Source organism: Pelophylax lessonae (genome assembly GCF_965119305.1).
Source record: "Pelophylax lessonae genome assembly, chromosome: 6".
Taxonomy (NCBI): domain Eukaryota; kingdom Metazoa; phylum Chordata; class Amphibia; order Anura; family Ranidae; genus Pelophylax; species Pelophylax lessonae.
The window spans coordinates 33,817,289-33,835,064 of NC_138773.1; the positions used below are offsets into that span (position 1 = coordinate 33,817,289).

At 44.4% G+C, this 17,776-nt stretch overlaps 1 protein-coding gene across 1 annotated transcript in view; it reads right to left on the reverse strand.

Moving 5' to 3' along the window:
* Positions 1-307: 307 nt before the first annotated feature.
* Positions 308-17,776, reverse strand: part of TLCD3B (TLC domain containing 3B) — a 58,446-nt gene continuing 40,977 nt past the window's right edge. The window contains exons 3-5 of the mRNA XM_082261174.1: positions 6,094-6,298; positions 3,917-4,012; positions 308-1,439 (exon numbers count right to left, since the gene is read on the reverse strand). Coding sequence (XP_082117300.1) covers positions 1,113-1,439; positions 3,917-4,012; positions 6,094-6,298 — 628 coding nt within the window. The 3' untranslated portion in view covers positions 308-1,112. The remainder of the gene's footprint in view (positions 1,440-3,916; positions 4,013-6,093; positions 6,299-17,776) is intronic.

Consider the following 17,776-nt stretch of genomic DNA (forward strand, 5'->3'; position numbering starts at 1 on the left):
TTTAGACCAAGAGAACTGTGTGTTTTGTATCTCACAGAATAGCGCTCTCGTTGTGGGCACTACCAGTAATGCAGGTACTCTTCACCTAAAAGGTGGATGCCTTGCAGATTTGGGTGGGTTGTTTTAGAGAGATTGCCAGAGAGTCCCATAAATAATATAAATAATAGGTGCGTCACACATACTTTACTAGTAGTGTGGGATAACACCAATTCCGGGGACCTAATAAGTACTGATCCCTGTATGCATAAATAGAAGTAATACCTAGTGCTCACAAAGAGTGCTGCAGATAGCATATTTTTAACCCCAATGGTCACTGTGAGTTCTGCAGACAGTTTACAGATGCTAGTGTTGGCGTTGGTGACACCTACTGGTCACCAGGAGTACTGCAAATAGTTTTCAAATAATTATACATAGTGACACCCAGTCGTCAGTTGGAGTACTGAAGATAGTACTCGTGTAGTATTCATGAGAGTGTTTCGCAGACTGCATATATTACGTTTTGAATGGAAATGACAACGATGGTGGCAAGTACGCCCTGGGTGGATTTGGAGTACTGTAAATTGTACATCAATGGAGTGTTGGGGGCCACTGGCATCCAGTAGGGTATTAGCAGTGCTGCAGATAATATACAAAGTGCAGCATGTTGGTGGCAGTGACTCCAAGTTCACTGATACTGCAGCAAATATTGTATGACAGTGTGAGGGACAGTGACACCCAGTGGTCAATCAGAGGACTGCAAATAGTGCACAAATGGCAAACTGTTGGGGCAGTGGCCCCTAGTGGTCACCAGGAGTACTGCAAATAGTAAACTTTCTATACGAATGACAGAGTGTTGGTGAACTCTGTACATGGTAATACTGTCACGCAGCAGGTAAGACCGTTTTCCATCTCCACAGGGAGTTAATGTTGCCTCCCCGCCTCTCACTTCACTCCGGGATACTTTAGAGACTTCCTGTGGACCTCTTAAGCAGAACAATACAAGGTGCCTAAGTGCCTCCATTGGATATGCACAGTCTCTCAATAGCGCGGCCTCAACGGGTTTCATGTTTGGGGGTTGGGGCTCTGTGGCTGGGTGTGGACATGTTGGAACTAAACAGAGGGGGGTGGAGGCGTCACTGTGAGCAGTCCTGGTCTTTGGCTGAAGGGCTGTCAGGTGCCGGATGTCCATTTTTGGGCCGCTGACTCATCATTGACTGTTGGAACAGACTGTAAGCTCTTCTGCAGATTAGGTAGAACCAGTAGACTTGGGGGGCCATGAGAATGGCGGCGCCAAGGTTATATTCTGCAGACAGGCTGAATGGGACCTTGTAGAGAGGAAGTCCAACCCGCTGTCCATATATCCAGTACATGTATGGGAAGAGCAGGAGACGGCAGCAGAAGAACGTCACCAGCATGATGGCACCATTGACCCGGTGCAGAATCGTGTGCTGCTTCTTATACTACAGGGAAGACAAGGGAGAAGGTCAGCAACATTAAATGGTTAAATAAGAACTCTAGTCTAACGGATGAACACATTTTTTTTTGCAAAGCTAAAATCCCAGCAAGCAGCTAAATACTCTTGTTATATATATATATATATATATATATATATATATATATATATATATATATATATATATATTTATACACAGGAGATAATGTACATGCAAAAAGACTTGAATTTCTGCCCATCCAACCCTGATATTTACACACCTTTGTAACGAGAATTGCAATTTAAAAAGCCACACCGCTGCTAGGAGGTCCAGATACAACTTTATTCCATTAAAAGTCAGCAGTACAATACGAAAAATGAGCCAACGCGTTTCCAGGGTCCAAGCGCCCCTTCATTAGGGTTTGAGTGGAAACAATGTGAACAAGCCAAAAGTGAACTGGACCTACAATGTTATTTTTCCAGTGTGAATTACAAGCACAGATCTTATCAGCAGCTTATTTTCTTGTTGGGCTGCCAAACAGTCAAGCCCTGATGAAGGGAGTGCTTGGACTGCCGAAACACGTTGGATACCTTTTTGGATTGTACCTTTGGGTTTTAATAAAATAAAGTTGTATCTGGGCTTGTTAGCAGTGGTATGGTGCTTTTTTAAAATTCTTGTTATATTGCACTTCAAGCCAAGGAGACTGTGGAGATGCTCTGGGGTGTAGAAACGGCCTGCCCAGGAACCAGATCATTTCCCCTTAACATCAATACCTTAAGATTACAATACCCGTAAGATAACTTGACGTGCTGTTTGTATCGTTCTGAATTGAAATTCGGGAAAAATTTGCAATATTCGGAAATTCAGAGCATCCGAATGAAAGAAATTATTTGAATTAATTCGATAATATCTGGTTGTTAAGGAGCGAGGTGGCCTCCACTGCGTCCTTAACAACTGATGAGTTATTAATGGGGCTCACGCTGCCGCTGACTTGGGAAAAAAAAGAAGATTTGCACCCATCACTTGCCTTGCGGTGCCTGACATCCTTGGTTTCCACCGACATTAAAAAAACAAAGGGGCTGTGTCACCTCTAACAGGTGACCCCACCCCTTCGCTTATTTACCCTTGGCACTGGGAACCAAAGCTTTCAGTTGGCAGGTGCCTAGCAATGCTAAATAAACAAAGGTGGTTACCTGCTAACACCAATGACCCCGCCTCTTTAGTTGAGGTCAGTGGGAACTGATTGTCAGGCCCGGAAGGCAAGCGACAGGGGTGGAGTTTTTTTTTTTAGGTCCGTAGCGGCGGCGTTCATCATGATTGACGCTAGATTTACTTAATGGGAAAACTGTTTTTGTTTTTAAAATAAAGGACTTGTCAATAACTATGTTCGCTTTTTTATTTTTGACACTTTTTAGGGTGACTGAATAGGGGTACAGTGTACCCCATATTCATTCACATGGGGGAGCCAGCGTCTGGGGCCCCCTTTGTTAAAAGGGGCTTCCAGATTCCAATAAGCCTCCTGCTGGCAGACCCCCACAACCACCGCCCAGGGTTGTGTGGAAGAGGCCCTTGTCTGTATCAACATGGGGACAAGGTGTTTTGGGGGGGGGGGCACAAAGCACCCCCTATGTGGAGGACATGTAGCCTAGAATGGTATGGATTTGGGGGGGGCACCACACCATTTTTTTTTTTAATTTTGGCATGGGGTTCCCTGAAGGGCCTGGTATGGATTGGGAGGGGGGGGGGCACCACCCCATTAATTTTGCCATGGGGTTGTTATGGGCCTGGTATGGATTAGGGGGACCCCCCACTCTGATATGGATTAGGGGGGGAAATCCCGCTGACAGCTGATGACTCATCGGTTGTTAAGGACATGGTGGCCAGAAGGCTGCCCACTCCTTAACAACCAGCTATTCTTCATACAGAATTCGGATTGATAATTTCAATTCAATTCTAGCCCGAATCTGTCGGAAAAGTTGGAATTTGTTTGAAATCAAATAAATGGAACGAATTCCGAAATGACTCAACAAAGCAAAATGAGTAACATTCCCTTCTGCAAGATTTCCCTTCTGCACACGTCTAAAGATAACCCTATAGGTCCAACACTAACTTTCCCTTCTCTTCAACTTTTTACACACCTCTGTCACATGACACAGCTAGGTGACCTGATATTTCTCTGCTGCAGTTAAAAAAAAAAAGCTATGTCATCCTCCTTCCCCATTCCCAGCCTGTGATTGGACAATGAAGTAGCAGCAACAGACTGGTGAGCTCATCCCTCTGCTCATTCTACTCTCTCCTCCTGTTGAAATGTTCAGCTCGTGTACAGTGCGGCACGCCTGATTGGCTCCTCATGTGGCTTATCCTAGGTAATGGGTCTTAGGGGAAACTGGGCCAGAATCACATTAGTTGCATGTAAGAACACATATAAAAGTTAAAATGGGGAGCTGTGGAAATAACTGTTGTGGGGATCAGTTATTACTTGGGGGGAATAAAGCGGTACCCACCTGGATAAGCACTTTGCCCAGACAAACAAACGGAGTGCTGAGTTCGGCCATCAGCATGCAACCCAAGAAGAAGTCACCTTTTCCTTCCCTCCATAACTGCAAAAGAAATAAATACAATAAACAAATACAACAAGCGCTCAGTGGAATCAAGTATAAATCTGGTTATGAATAATACATAGCAGAGTGAAAAGTCCATAAGGAGTTAAAATCGTCTATAAAAGACCGAATGTCCACTGGTGGTGACGAAGTGTATGGCACGTAGATGGGGGCAGCTCTTCTCAGAAGCATAGCAAACTCTGGAGAAGGTATATAAGAAACAGAAAAGTGCCTCTAAGTGTATACCTTTATTAGCAAGATACAGCAATAGTAATTAGCAACTCACAAGGGATGGTAAAATCAGGCTCATCAATTAGCGGAAACAGATCTCCTCCAGGTGAAATGTCCATCCACGCGGATCCGACATAGAAAGACCACTGTCCTCTTGGGAAGAGATGCCGCCAGCCTCCTATCAGTTCCGGGACCCAGGTTGAGCCGCAGAATGGAACGCAGCACGAGGAGAGGCGGGGATATAGACATGACGCGTTTCTGAGCATGCGCGAAGCTCGTACTGAGCATGAATGCTCCTTTATCAAGTGTATAATGGGGATGGCGCTGTGTTCCATTCTGCGGCTCAACCCGGGACCCAGAACTGATAGGAGACTGCCGGCATCTCTTCCCACCAGTCCGTGGTCTCTGTATGTCGAATTGGCATGTATGGACCTTTCACCTGGAGGAGATCTGTTTCCGCTTATTGGGGAGCCTGATTTTACCATCCCTTGTGAGTTGCTAATTACTATTGCTGTATCTTGCTAATAAAGGTATACACTTAGAGGCACTTTTCTGTTTCTTATATACCCTCACAAGAGAAATAAATGGCGGTCATGTGACACGTGTATGGCTATTGGACAGGCCATCAAAGGTCTACCTAAGATTTCATACAAATTCAATCCAGTTCTTGAGAAAATGAATTGATATACAGGAACAGAAACACATCCTGCTGGGGGGGGGTCCTGGGTGTGGGTAGGTGCAGCATGGTGCGGCGGCAGAGAAAACTCAAGAGTCCAGATGCAGAAAACAAACTGTATTGAAATTGAAGTTCGGCGATACACAACAAGCCCGGCGGGAAGGCAACCCAACCGTGTACACTTACAGGATGTAACAACGATGTGTAGTAGCAGACACTGTGTGTTGACAGCATCTGTTTTGAGGGGCAGAATGAGGCCTGGCCAGTCTGATCCCAAATGGGGGGGGGGGGGGGCTTCCAGGAAGGATGGCTTATCCCTGCACTTTCCCTACCCATCTGGAACCTCTTCCTGATGCTAAGCGCTGTCCCAGTTCTATTCTAGCTACACGTGTGCCAAACCCAGGAGCCAGGGTTTAAAATAGACTCTGCCTGACCCAAAATGGCCGCCAAAGTCACATGGGGCACTTGCATTCAATCGGATGCTGTCTCCCTGTGATTGAGGAAAACATAGAGGAACTAGGTTCTTCTTGACTTCCTCCTCCACCTGCATTGTTGCTGCGGATGAGAGCCACCTGCAGTGGAGAAGAAAGGCTGCACCTGCTTACAAGGGGGTTGCAAAGAATCCTGCAAATCTCATGTTACTGAGATTTTCCCCAGATCCCATTAGATGTACTTGATTCTTTCTGCAAGAGATTGTGGCCAAATATCTAGAGGCCACCCAGCATATTGTGTTTAGAACCAATTAGCTGTTAAGCAGGAAATTTAAACTACCAAAACAGTATACTGTAGATCTAAGGGGGTTGCAGGAAAAAGGAAAAAAATGTAGGGACATATTTGAAAACTTGCTTGATTTGCCCAGATAAAGGGGTATCTAAACCCAAGAACAGAAACGGAATATCTTGCAGCTTACTAGTCCTTAGATGTGATGGCCGCATTCATTTTCTAACTTCAGACTTTTGCTTTCCTTTACTTTCACCTGCTTGTCCTGACAGTCAGGGCTTGTTTGGACTTGCGGTTGGGGTAGGCATTAAAAATGTGCAGTTGAGCTGTATTTTTAGCGGGAGAGCTTGCACTTTATTGGGGTAGTGTATGAATATTATCATATACCATCCATATATGCTATAAATTGTAATATACTGTATATTATATAGGTAATGCTTTGGCCTTGACTCACCACAGACACGGGAAAGCAGACGAGTACCATGAAGACATGGTGTAGGACCATCAGGAACTCCTTATAGAGGTAGCCCTTGAACAGAACGTAACCCTCCACGTGGTCTTTCACCTTATGCTTGTGCCAGTAGCAGAGGTACATGGCGTAGATATCATATATGAAGTAGGGCACAGCAAAGCGGGTGTAGGTGGGAGCGAGCCAGTGCCTGATAACAGAGAATGAGTCACACAATATTATTATTATACATTAATATAGCTCTGACATATACCGCAGTGCTGTACAGAGAATACTGAGCCAGTCACATGAGTTTCTGCACCAGAGGAGCTTACACTTTAATGTCCCCCCCCACTGTCACACACCACTATTATTATTATACATTTATATAGCTCTGACATATACCGCAGTGCTGTACAGAGAATACTGAGCCAGTCACACCAGTCTCTTTACCAGAGGAGCTTACACTCTAATGTCCCCCAACTGTCACATGCTATTATTAACATTATTATACATTTAGATAGCTCTGACATATACCGCAGTGCTGTATAGAGAACACTGAGCCAGTCACATCAGTTTCTTTACCAGAGGAGCTTACACGCTAATGCCCCCCCCCCCCCACTGTCACATGCTACTATTATTATTATTATACATTTATATAGCTCTGACATACACCGCAGTGCTGCACAGAGAACATTAAGCCAGTCACATCAGTCTCTGTACCAGAGGAGCTTACACTCTAATGTCCCCCCACAATCACACACTATTATTATTATACATACAGTATATATATATAGCTCTGACATATACAATAGTGTTGTACAGAGAACACTGAGCCAGTCACATCAGCCCCCCCCCAAGTCACACATTATTATTATACATTTACTGTATATAGCTCTGACATATTCCATAGTGCCGTACAGAAAACACTGAGTCATTCTCATCATTCCTTGCACCAAAGGAGCTTACACTCTAATGTCCCCCCACAGTCACACACGATTATTATACAAACAGTATATATAGCTCTGACCAGTGCTGGGACAAAGTTATCTAGAGCCCAGGGCAAACATGCCAAACTGCATATTGGATAAGAGTGAAGTTTTCTGGAAGGGAGGGGAAGGTGATGGCTTTGAGCTTCCGGACACATTCCCAGAGACTCGGCAGAAAATTAAAGTTTTAGCCATCAAATTTGGTCTCTGCGATTACCGCCTTGCAAATTGGGAAAGCAGGCTACAAGATGCTGATGCCAAGGTTGCCAGAAATTAATGAAAACTCTCTTATAGGGAATGGATTGACCAGATTAAAACTTACCTGATCCCGGTATTTTTGTATGTCAGCTTTGTCTGTGTTTTCCCAGTGTCTCTATATACGAAGATCTATAGCTGTTTCTTCCAGCTGTTTTGGGGGAACAAACTGAACCTCATTAAGAGGTCTGTAATCTACCTTCCCAGGCGGATGGGTGGCCTAGATATGGTCAACCCAGTGGTATTCTTTTCTCTGATGTTTTTGAAACATAATTTTGGTAACATGCTGGCAGAGGAACCGCCTGGGTGGGTTGGTATTTTTCAGTCCTGGTTTAGGCCTTTTCTGTGAAGCTGGGAGAATGGTGGGCCAGTGAAAGTCTGAGGGTCAGACATGTTAAGCTCCTGGCTTACGTTGCCCTGTGCCTGAAATGCTTCAGCAGTGGGGAATGACGGCAGAGGAAATGAAGTATCTTCCTAGAAAGGCCCTGGAGAGGAGGGTTGTTGAATCTTCCTTTAGCGAGCAACTGGCCTTGAGGGATTGCACAGGCCCTGTTATGAGGGAGGGTCTGCATATGATGAATTTAGAGAGAATCCCTGGCTCTCATTCCATGGCTGGCTCTATTTGAAGAGCAACTTGAAGCAAAGCTCTGCAGAGAACCATGTTTGTCCAAGAGTGGAGTGTGGTGGTGTGGAGGAGAAGATGGACCATTTCTTGCTTCAGTGCCCTTTCAATATAGAAGTCTATAAGCGGGTGGGTGGGGCTCAGGGTATCCCTTTCCTTTCCCGCTTGAGTTATGCGGAGTGTTCATATGGGTCCTTTGAGACACATCAGGATTTTGATTTTCTAGTTAGCTTAGTAGTCCATTACTTCATGTGGAATGCACGATGTAAGGTTTCCAATCGGAAAAAAGTCCTTCCTGTGCACAACATTCTGGGTAAGGTTGGGAAGATTCGGGGTCATGAGAAGGACAGGTGGTGGCTGGAAGCCTGGACAAAGGCGTGGAGGAATGTCAGGTTCCCGTAGCTGCTGTCTGTCAGTCTCTGGGTGTGCGGCTTTTCTTTTTGTCCTTTCACGTCCCCTAGATTTTTATAAGATCAGATTTTTTAAAAAAGGCTGCATGCATGGGATAAATGTGTAATTGTTTCTTAGCCTGAGGGGTGTTTAGGTGGAGGTTGGGGCTTTGTTGTGTATAATAATAATAATAATAATAATAACATATATCTTGGTTTGTATATTTGGCTCTGTTTATGTTTTCTGGCAAAAAAGCAAGATTGTTTTTTTTTATGCTGAAGTAAGCTACTTTTTGTTTGTTTATATTTCATTTATATATTCTGTATATAAGTAAACATGTTTTTATTATGTTGTACGTTTGTAAGATTTTTATTAAACAAAAATGTACACTCTAATGTCCCCCTAAATCACACACTATTTTTATTATTATGCAAACAGTATATATAGCTCTGACATATTCCGTAGTGCCGTACAGAGAACACTGAGTCATATCAGTCTTTGCACCAGACATGTGACCAGTGACCCTGAGCAGGAAGTATATGGTTGGTACATGAGGTGACACTCTGATAACTGCCAATTAGACAGATGTCAGGATGAGCTAATCTCTCCTCCATATTCTGGTTTAATCTCCATCTGGCGGGGGAGGGGGGGCACAGGAGGAGGGGAGGGTGTTAATCTCTTTTAAACTTATTAATTCTTACAAATAACACAGATTACAGAATGGGAGGAGACTGTTCGCCTTGAGCGGTGTGACCTAATGTCGTTAACCCTTACACAGTCAAAGAGTCTGGGTTCAATAGCTGCATTACCCTATTAACCACTTAACCCCCGGAGGATTTGGCTGCTAAACGACCAGGGGGTATTTTGCGATTCGGCACTGCGTGACTTTAACGGACAATTGCGCGGTCGTGCGACGCTGTACCTAAACAAATTTGGCGTCCTTTTTTTCCCACAAACAGAGCTTTCTTTTGGCAGTATTTGATCACCTGTGCGATTTTTTGATCACGCGCTATAAACAAAAAAAGAGCGTAAATTTTGCAAAAATAGCAATATTTTTAACTTTTTTTTATATAAAATTCCCCCCAAAAAAAATGTAAAAATCTAAATTTTTTAACATTTTCGGCCAATTTGTTTTATGCTACCTACGTTTGGTAAAAAAAAAATCGCAAAAAGCGTATTTTGATTGGTTTGCGCAAAAGTTATTGCGTTTACTAAGTAAGGGAAAGATTTTTGTCATTTTTGTTGTTTTTTTTTTTAACGCGTAATGGCCGCGATCTGCAATTTTTTTTGCGGTACTGCGACATTGCGGCGGACAGATCGGACCCTTGACTGACATTTTTGACACTTTTGGGGTTACCAGTGACATTACTACAGTAATCAGTGCTATATATATGCACTGTTACTGGAAAAATACACTGGTAGTGAAGGGGTTAACTTTATTTGAGAGGGAGGGGCTGTGTGTGTCCCTAGGGGCGTGATTCTTACTGTGATTGGCTGTGGCTTCAGCTGTATGCAGAGTGATCAATGGATCTACATAGTAGATCCATATGATCATCTCTCATAAAGAGGGGAGAATTCTCCCTCTCCCCCGCCGATCGCAGAGTGGCCGGCGGACATCGGGTCCGCCGGTCACACGCGCGGGGGGGTCCGTGACCACGCGGGAGCGTGCCTCCGGCGGCGCGCGCTCGCTCCCTAGACCCTCACAAGCTAGTGACGTAGCCCTACGTCACTTTGCCTGTGAGGGGCTGACCGCCGCCGTAGATAGTCGTGCGGCGGTCGGCAAGTGGTTAAAGAGGACCTGTCCTTATTGGGCATTAGTATTTTGAGTTTAAAGGAACCCCACCACCACAGCCTCACATATAAACAAAGCCCTTATTGTAAACAAAGAACATATATACTTACCTCTCTGGTGGCCAATGTCCTCAAACTCTGCTGCTTTGTTGCATTCGGGTATTTAGCATTTCTGGGTGCATTGGAGACCTGCTCCATCTGCCCCACCCTGTGCTATCTTCCACCAACTTTTATGTGCTGTAGTGGAACTTTTGTATATAATATAAAGAAATAAACAGATGGTCCAAACTAAAACAGGTGTTTTTTTGGCCACATCATTCATAATTGGATTTGGTGCCTTAACCCCCTACCGCCATCAGGAGCTGGCCCTTTAGGTGGGTAGGAGGGGCTCCCCTGCTTTCGTTCACTGTAGTTGGCTGCACAGTGATGGCGTAATTGGGAGCCCATCCTACTGATTCCCAATTGTTGGAAGTTGACTATAAACCATCGGTGACAGCCCAGTCACCGTCCTGGGGGTGTTGATGAAGCATGTCCTAGAACAGTGGTTCTCAACCAGGGTTCCATGGAACCCTAGGGTTCCTCTGAGGTTGCTAAGGGTTCCTTGAGCAATGAGCAATTTCTGCCTCATAGATAAGTTCCCCTGACACCATTAATTTTTTTTACCTATCTGGAAGAAGTTAGTTCTTCCCAATGTCCACAAGTGTAAGGAGGATTCATCCCACTGACCATCACACTAATGTATCATGAGTTGCAAATATAGTCATTTTTAGTAGGGGTTCCCTGAGACCTGAAAATTATTTCAAGGGTCCCTCTGTATTGAAAAGGTTAGGAAAGGCTGGCCTAGAACAACAGAGCCACACATATGTGCAGTAGCTGGGCATTAAGGCCCACAAAGGGCTGGGACAAGAAGGGGGGCTGCCCTGGGCGCAATGGTTTATGACAGGGATGTGGGCGCCCTGACCCTAACCCTGAGGGAAGGGGGGGGGCAGAGTTTGGCATCTTTGTCCTGGGTGCTGGATGGCCTTGTCCCGGCACTGGGCCTTCCTACCACACTGGCACCTACACTCTCCGGCCATATTATTAGGTAAACCTGTTCAATTGCTTGGTAACACAAATTGCTAATCAGCCTATCACATGGCAGCAACTCAATGCATTTAAGCATCTAGACGTGGTGAAGATGACTTGCTGAAGTTCAAACTGAGCATCAGAATGGGGAAGAAAGGGGATTTAATGCCTCGTTTCCACTGAGCGGAACGGTTCGGGTTGGTACAGTTTGGAAGGGTTATCATGGTCCGGCCTATTCAGGTGAGTGTTTCCACTGCAAGTCTGGGCTATTATCTGGACTGAGCTTTTCGTTTGATGTGAGCATTGACGTTTTCCTGTCTACCAATCAGTGGAATGTATCGTGTGACGCCAGTAGCTCCGCCCTAACCGTACTGTACCATTTCCTATGGCCCTACATCTGAAGGAGGACCAGGAATGGTGTGCTTTGGTTCTGTTGTATGGGCCACTTTCATAATGGAAACACTCAAAATAGCGTACCGTACCGTACCGACCCAAACCGATCCGCTCAGTGGAAACGAGGCATTAGTGACTTTGAACGTGGCATGGATGTTGGTGCCAGAAAGGCTGGTCTGAGTATTTCAAAAACTGTTGATCTACTGGGATTTTCACACACAACCATCTCTCAGGTTTACCGAGAATGATCCAAAAAGAAAAAATATCCAGTGAACGGCAGTTATGTGGAGGAAAATGCCTTGTTGATGTCAGAGGTCAGAGGAGAATAAGAAGACTGGTATCAGATGATAGAAAGGCAGCAGTAACTCAAACAATCACTCGTTACCTCCAAGGTATGCAGAATACCATCTCTGAATGCACAACACAACGAAACCTTGAAACAGATTGGCTACAGCAGAAGAAGACCACACCGGGTGCCACTCCTGTTAGCTAAGAACAGGAAACTGAGGCTACAATTTGCACAGGGGCACCAAAATAGGACAATAGAAGATTAGAAAAACGTTGCCTGGTCTTATGAGGCTCGATTTCAGCTGTGACATTCAGATGGAAGGGTCAGAATTTGGCATAAATAACATAAAATCATGGATCCATCCTGCCTTGTATCACCGGTTCAGGCTGGTGGTGGTGATGTAATGATGTGGGGGATATTTTCTTGGCACCCTTTGGGCCCCTTAGTACCAACTGAGCATTGTTTAAGCACCACGGCCTACCTGAGTATTGTTGCTGACCATGTCCATCCCTTTATGACTACAGTGCCCCCATCTTCTGATGGCTCCTTCCAGCAGTATAATGCACCATGTCACAAAGCTCCAATCATCTCACCACTGGTTTCTTCACCATGACAATGAGGTCACTGTTCTCCAATGGCCTCCACACTCACCACACCTCATCCAATAGAACACCTTTGGGATGTGGTGGAATGGAAGATTGGCATCATGGATGTGCAGCAACTGCGTGATGCTATCATGTTACTATGGAGCAAAATCTCTGAGGAATGTTTCCAACACCTAGTAAAATCTATGTCACGAAGAATGAAGGCAGTTCTGAAGGCAAAAGGAGGTCCAAACCGGTACTAGGAAGGTGTACCTAAAAGAATGGCCAGTGAGTGTATATGCGCCAGTGGCGGCCCGTCCATTGGGGGCGCAGGGGTGCCACCCCCCCATCCATGCGTCTGGCCCCCTAATCTCCATGCAGGGCGTGGTTAGAGCCAGAGGCTCCAATAGGCTTCAAAAAAGGGTGGGCTCGGGGTGCAGAGCACTGTGCCCTGAGCCCACCCAGTTGTGTGACAATAGCGAATGAATATTCGCTATTGTCACACGGATCCTCCTCCTGGCCAATCAGGAAACCCTTTTCCCAATTGGCAGAAAGGAGAAGCCATGCCATTGGCCGAGGAGGAGGAGGGAGGAAACGCAGTAGACTGAGGGGAAGCCGCCGCCGCTGCCTGCCGGCCCTCCACATAGTGAGTGAACCGGCAACCCGGGGGAGGGGGTATGGTGTGCGGGCTGGTGTGGTCCGGGGGGGGGGGGGGTTTTGGTGTGGTCCGTCTATAGCCCCCATCCCCCCCCCCCCCCCCACGGTCCATGGAGCACCAGCCACCAGTGATATGCGCTATCCTAAAGGGGTTAAGAATCTCAGCAAAAAAGGTCCCAGTTGTCCTCTGGTAGATAAAGCCTCCATTTAGGTTATTATGTAGCTTAACTTTATGTTACAATTTGCAATATTGTATCTAAAGTAGAATGTTGCAAGTTGAAATTGTTATTCTTAACATTCTAGAATGTGAAAGTGTATCTAAAGTCAAAACTGTTCTGGTGGTTTTTTTTATGGGTGCGTCCTATTAGGTAGCTCTTCTCCTACTTCCTGTCCTGGAGATACAAGAAGAAGTTAGAGGAAATTTCTTGATAATGAGGGGATCCTGCCTCTTAGAAAATTATAACTGAAATAGGAAATAAGTGTCCCCATGGGAAGATTTCACCTTTCCTCCTCTTCTAGAGGCAACTATAAAAATCACACTTTCTGTCCCAGTGACAATGGTTGTGAAGACAAATAAAGAGTTAGCTTAAAAATAAAAAGTTTGTGCTTTAGATATGCTTTAAAGTGGTTGTAAACCTCAGACATGAAATAAGAACAAGACATATCCCTCTATAGTGTGTACTTGTCTCATTCCAGAGCACTAAGGAGTTGATTTACTAAAACTGGAGAGTACAAAATCCGGTGCAGCTCTGCATAGAAACCAATCAGCTTCCAGGTTTTATTGTCAAAGCTTAATTTAGCAAACTGAAGTTAGAAGCTGATTGGCTACCATGCACAGCTGCACCAGATTTAGCACTCTCTAGTTTTAGTAAATCAACCCCTAAATGCCATTTCTGTCTGCTGCCTCCTTCCTCTGCGTGTATCACTTCTGACACGTTTTTCTAACACCAAGAGAAGAAAAGTGACAGAGGAGGGAGCTCCAGCACACAGCTTGTGATTGACAGCCTCAGCTCTGTTCCTGGATGCTCTGTGAAGGGGGTGTGTCCCTTCCCTCCAATCAGCTCTCATTAGCTCTGCAGAGTGTAACTTCAGCTCCTGCCCCCCTGCCTTCTGAAAGCTCAGACAAGCTTTATAAATTCTGGACTTTGAACGGCTGCAGAGAAGAGAAGACCGGAGATAAATAGGTACAACTTATGTAGGAGGATTTGTTTAATCACTGTGCATCACTCAAGGACAGTCACTTCACTGGATATATGGAAGGGTTTACAACCACTTTAACCACTTCAATACAGGCCACTTTAACCCCCTTCCTGCCTAGGCCAATTTTCAGCTTTCAGTGCTGTCACATTTTGAATGACAATTGCACGGTCATGCAACACTGTACTCGTATGAAATTTTTATCATTTATTTTACACAAATAGAGCTTTTTTTTGGTAGTATTTAATCACCTCTGGGGTTTATTTATCTTACTTAAAAAAGAAGAAAAAGACAGAGAATTTTGAATAAAAAAAGTTTTTCTTATTTTCTGTCAGTTTTGAAAATAAGTAATTTTTCTCCTCACTTATGTGCATTAATGAGGCGGCACTGATAGGCTGCACTGATGGGCACTGATGAGGTAGCACTTTTGGGCACTGATGAGGTGGCACTGATGAGGAGGTACTATGCCGCATTGATGGGCAATGATAGGTGGCACTGATAGGCGGCACTGATGAGCACTGATAGGCAGCACTGATGGGCAGCACTGACGGGTGGCACTGATGGGCACTGACAGGCGGCACTGATGGGCACTGACGGGTGGCACTGATGGGCACTGAAGGGCAGCACTGATGGGCACTGACGGTCAGCACTGATGGGCACTGATGGGTGGAACTGATGGACACTGATGGGCAGTACAGATGAGCAGGCACTGATGGGCACTGACTGGCAGCACTATTGACACTGATTGTGGACACTGATGGTGGGCACTGATGAGCATTGGTTAGGGTGACTTATGGGCACTGTTTTTTTACTTTACTGTAATCAGGGTACCCTGATGATCAGCGCCCTGATTACCTGTCCTAGCCTACCCTTTGAGGAGGAGCTGCTGATCGCCTCTCCTCGCCATACACTCTGACAGTGTGAAGCGAGGAGAGCCGATAAATGGCACTTCCTCATTCATGTGACCGGCTGTGATTGGACACAGCTGATCACATGGGTAAAGAGACACGTCATTGACTCTTTACCAAGGTCGGGGTCACGCCGTGTCCTAGGAACACGGCGCGGCCACAATCACCGCACTGCGCGCCCCCACGGGCGCGAGAGCTGCCGTTCTGGGGCAGCGTCATATGACGTCATCCCCAAAAGAGAACCGCACTGTTTTTTGACGGTGGGCGGGCGGCAAGTGGTTAAAGTATAAGTAAAGGCAGAACATTTTATTTATTTATTTATTTTTTAGCTTTGGATAGCGTTGAGAGGGATTAGAATACTTGCCAGGTTTTGAATGCCCCTGTTAGAGAGATTCGCCCTCTCTATTTGTTCTGTTTATTTCTATCACTGAGAGTGAAAACAAAAGAAAATCCCAGATTTTGGGTTGTCGCTAGAACAGGGATGGAAAAGAAATCTTCCAATGCAGTGCTTTCATTGCTTGCTATGCTCCAATCTGACCACAAGGTGGCACAATGTCTCCTGTGATGGAGGTTGCTGCTGCTGTGAGCGCAAGCGTTGTGTCGCAGTGTGAGGATGGAGATTAATGTGATGTCAACAAGCGCAGAGGCCAGAAAATATCATCTAAACAACTAACAGTGGAGGAACTGCTGCAGGCGATAAGAGGCCTGGAGCAGCAGGAAGCCATTAAAATATTCAATCCACACACATAAATATCACATTCGTGTGGGCGCTGTATATTTTAGCACAAGGTGGATACCAAAAGCTTCTATTTCTCAGAAATTTGTATTTTTTTTTTTTCATCCCTATTTATTAAACATAATCAGTTGGACTACATTGTAATTTCAACAAGGAAATATTATGTTTTCTTATATTTTGTTTTCAAATATTATGTTTTCTTATATTTTGTTTTCAAATATTATGTTTTCTTATATTTTGTTTTCAAATATTATGTTTTCTTATATTTCTCTGTAAGGTATTTTTGTTTTTAAAAATGGATTGCAAATAAAAAAACTGACTGCATCTAGATACAACCTATTTAACCAATTGAGACAGTTGCTATCGGGGTGTTTCCCTCTCCTCCCAAGTGTTTTTGGGCTATTATGGTAAGTAGCGAAAATTCCTTCTTCATTTATACTGGAGCAAGTTGTTATATTCCCCACTAGATATCTGAAAATTGTTGTACTTTATGATATTTGCAGAGTCAAGTTTTAATCAGCTCCTGATGAGTGGACGCAGAGCCACGAAACGCGTCGAGCCTATAAGATATGAAGATAGCTTACTTGAAGACTGTGTACATGTTTGTTTTTATATGAATTATGTATTGATGAATTGAAGTTATTTATTGACTTATTCTCATGGAAATATTTGTATGAATTTATATGTTTCATGTTCAGTCTCTGATTATGTATGTCTACTTTTTGTACTCTTTATGAAATATTAAACAAATTATTTATTATTTTACATCTTTTGTTCAATCGATATCTATTAATGACCAACCTCACTCAAAGTCCCACAACCCTCGTTCTTTTCTTACTATTTAACCAATTGTTATGAATTGTATGTACAAATATATATATATATATATATATTTGTATATATTCATTTAAAAAAAAAATGAAGAAATAAATATATGGCCTCACGTCATTCATTAAATTAGTGGGGAGGAGGGGTCAGCAAGACTTCTTTTTTTTTCTTTTTTTCTTTTTAAATTCTCCTTTGGACCACATAATCCTACAGCATCTTTTTGCTGGATATGAGATTTTCTTTTTTTTTTTCTTTTTTTTTTATTAACAGGTGTCTTTTTGTTGAATAAATAAATGAATAAAAGTGTATATGCCGTACACTGATATCAGATGTAACTTTCTTATCACCCACCTAATATTAGGTAGGTCCTCCCTTTTTCAGCCAAAACAGCCCTGACCCTTCCAGGCATGGGCTCCACTAGACCGTATGCTGTGGTGTCTGGCACCAAGCCGTCAGTAGCAAATCCTTTAAGTGCAGTAAGTTGGGAGGAGAGGCCTCCATGGATCAGACTTGTTTTTCCAGCAGATCCAACAGGTGCTCGATTGGACTGAGATCTGAAGAATTTTGAGGCCAAGTCGTCTCCTCAAATGCCTTGTTATGTTCCTCAAACCATTCTTGGGCCATTTTTGCAGTGTGGCAGGGTGCATTATGTTGCTGAACAAGTCCACTGCCATCAGGGAATATGGTTTTGATGAAGGGGTGTACTTGGTCACCATCAATACTTAGGTAGGTGGTGTGTTTCAAAGTAACATCTACATGAATGGCAGGACCCAAGGTTTCCCAGCAGAACATTGCCCAAAGCATTACACAGCCTCTGCCAGCTTTTCTTCTTCCTATACTGCATCCTGGTGCCATCTCTTCCCCAGGTAAGAGACGCACACACACTGGGCCATCCACATGATGTAAAAGAAAAGTCATTCATCAGACCACCTTCTCCCTTTTCTCTGTGGTCCAGTCCTGATGCTCACATGCCCATTGTAGGCAC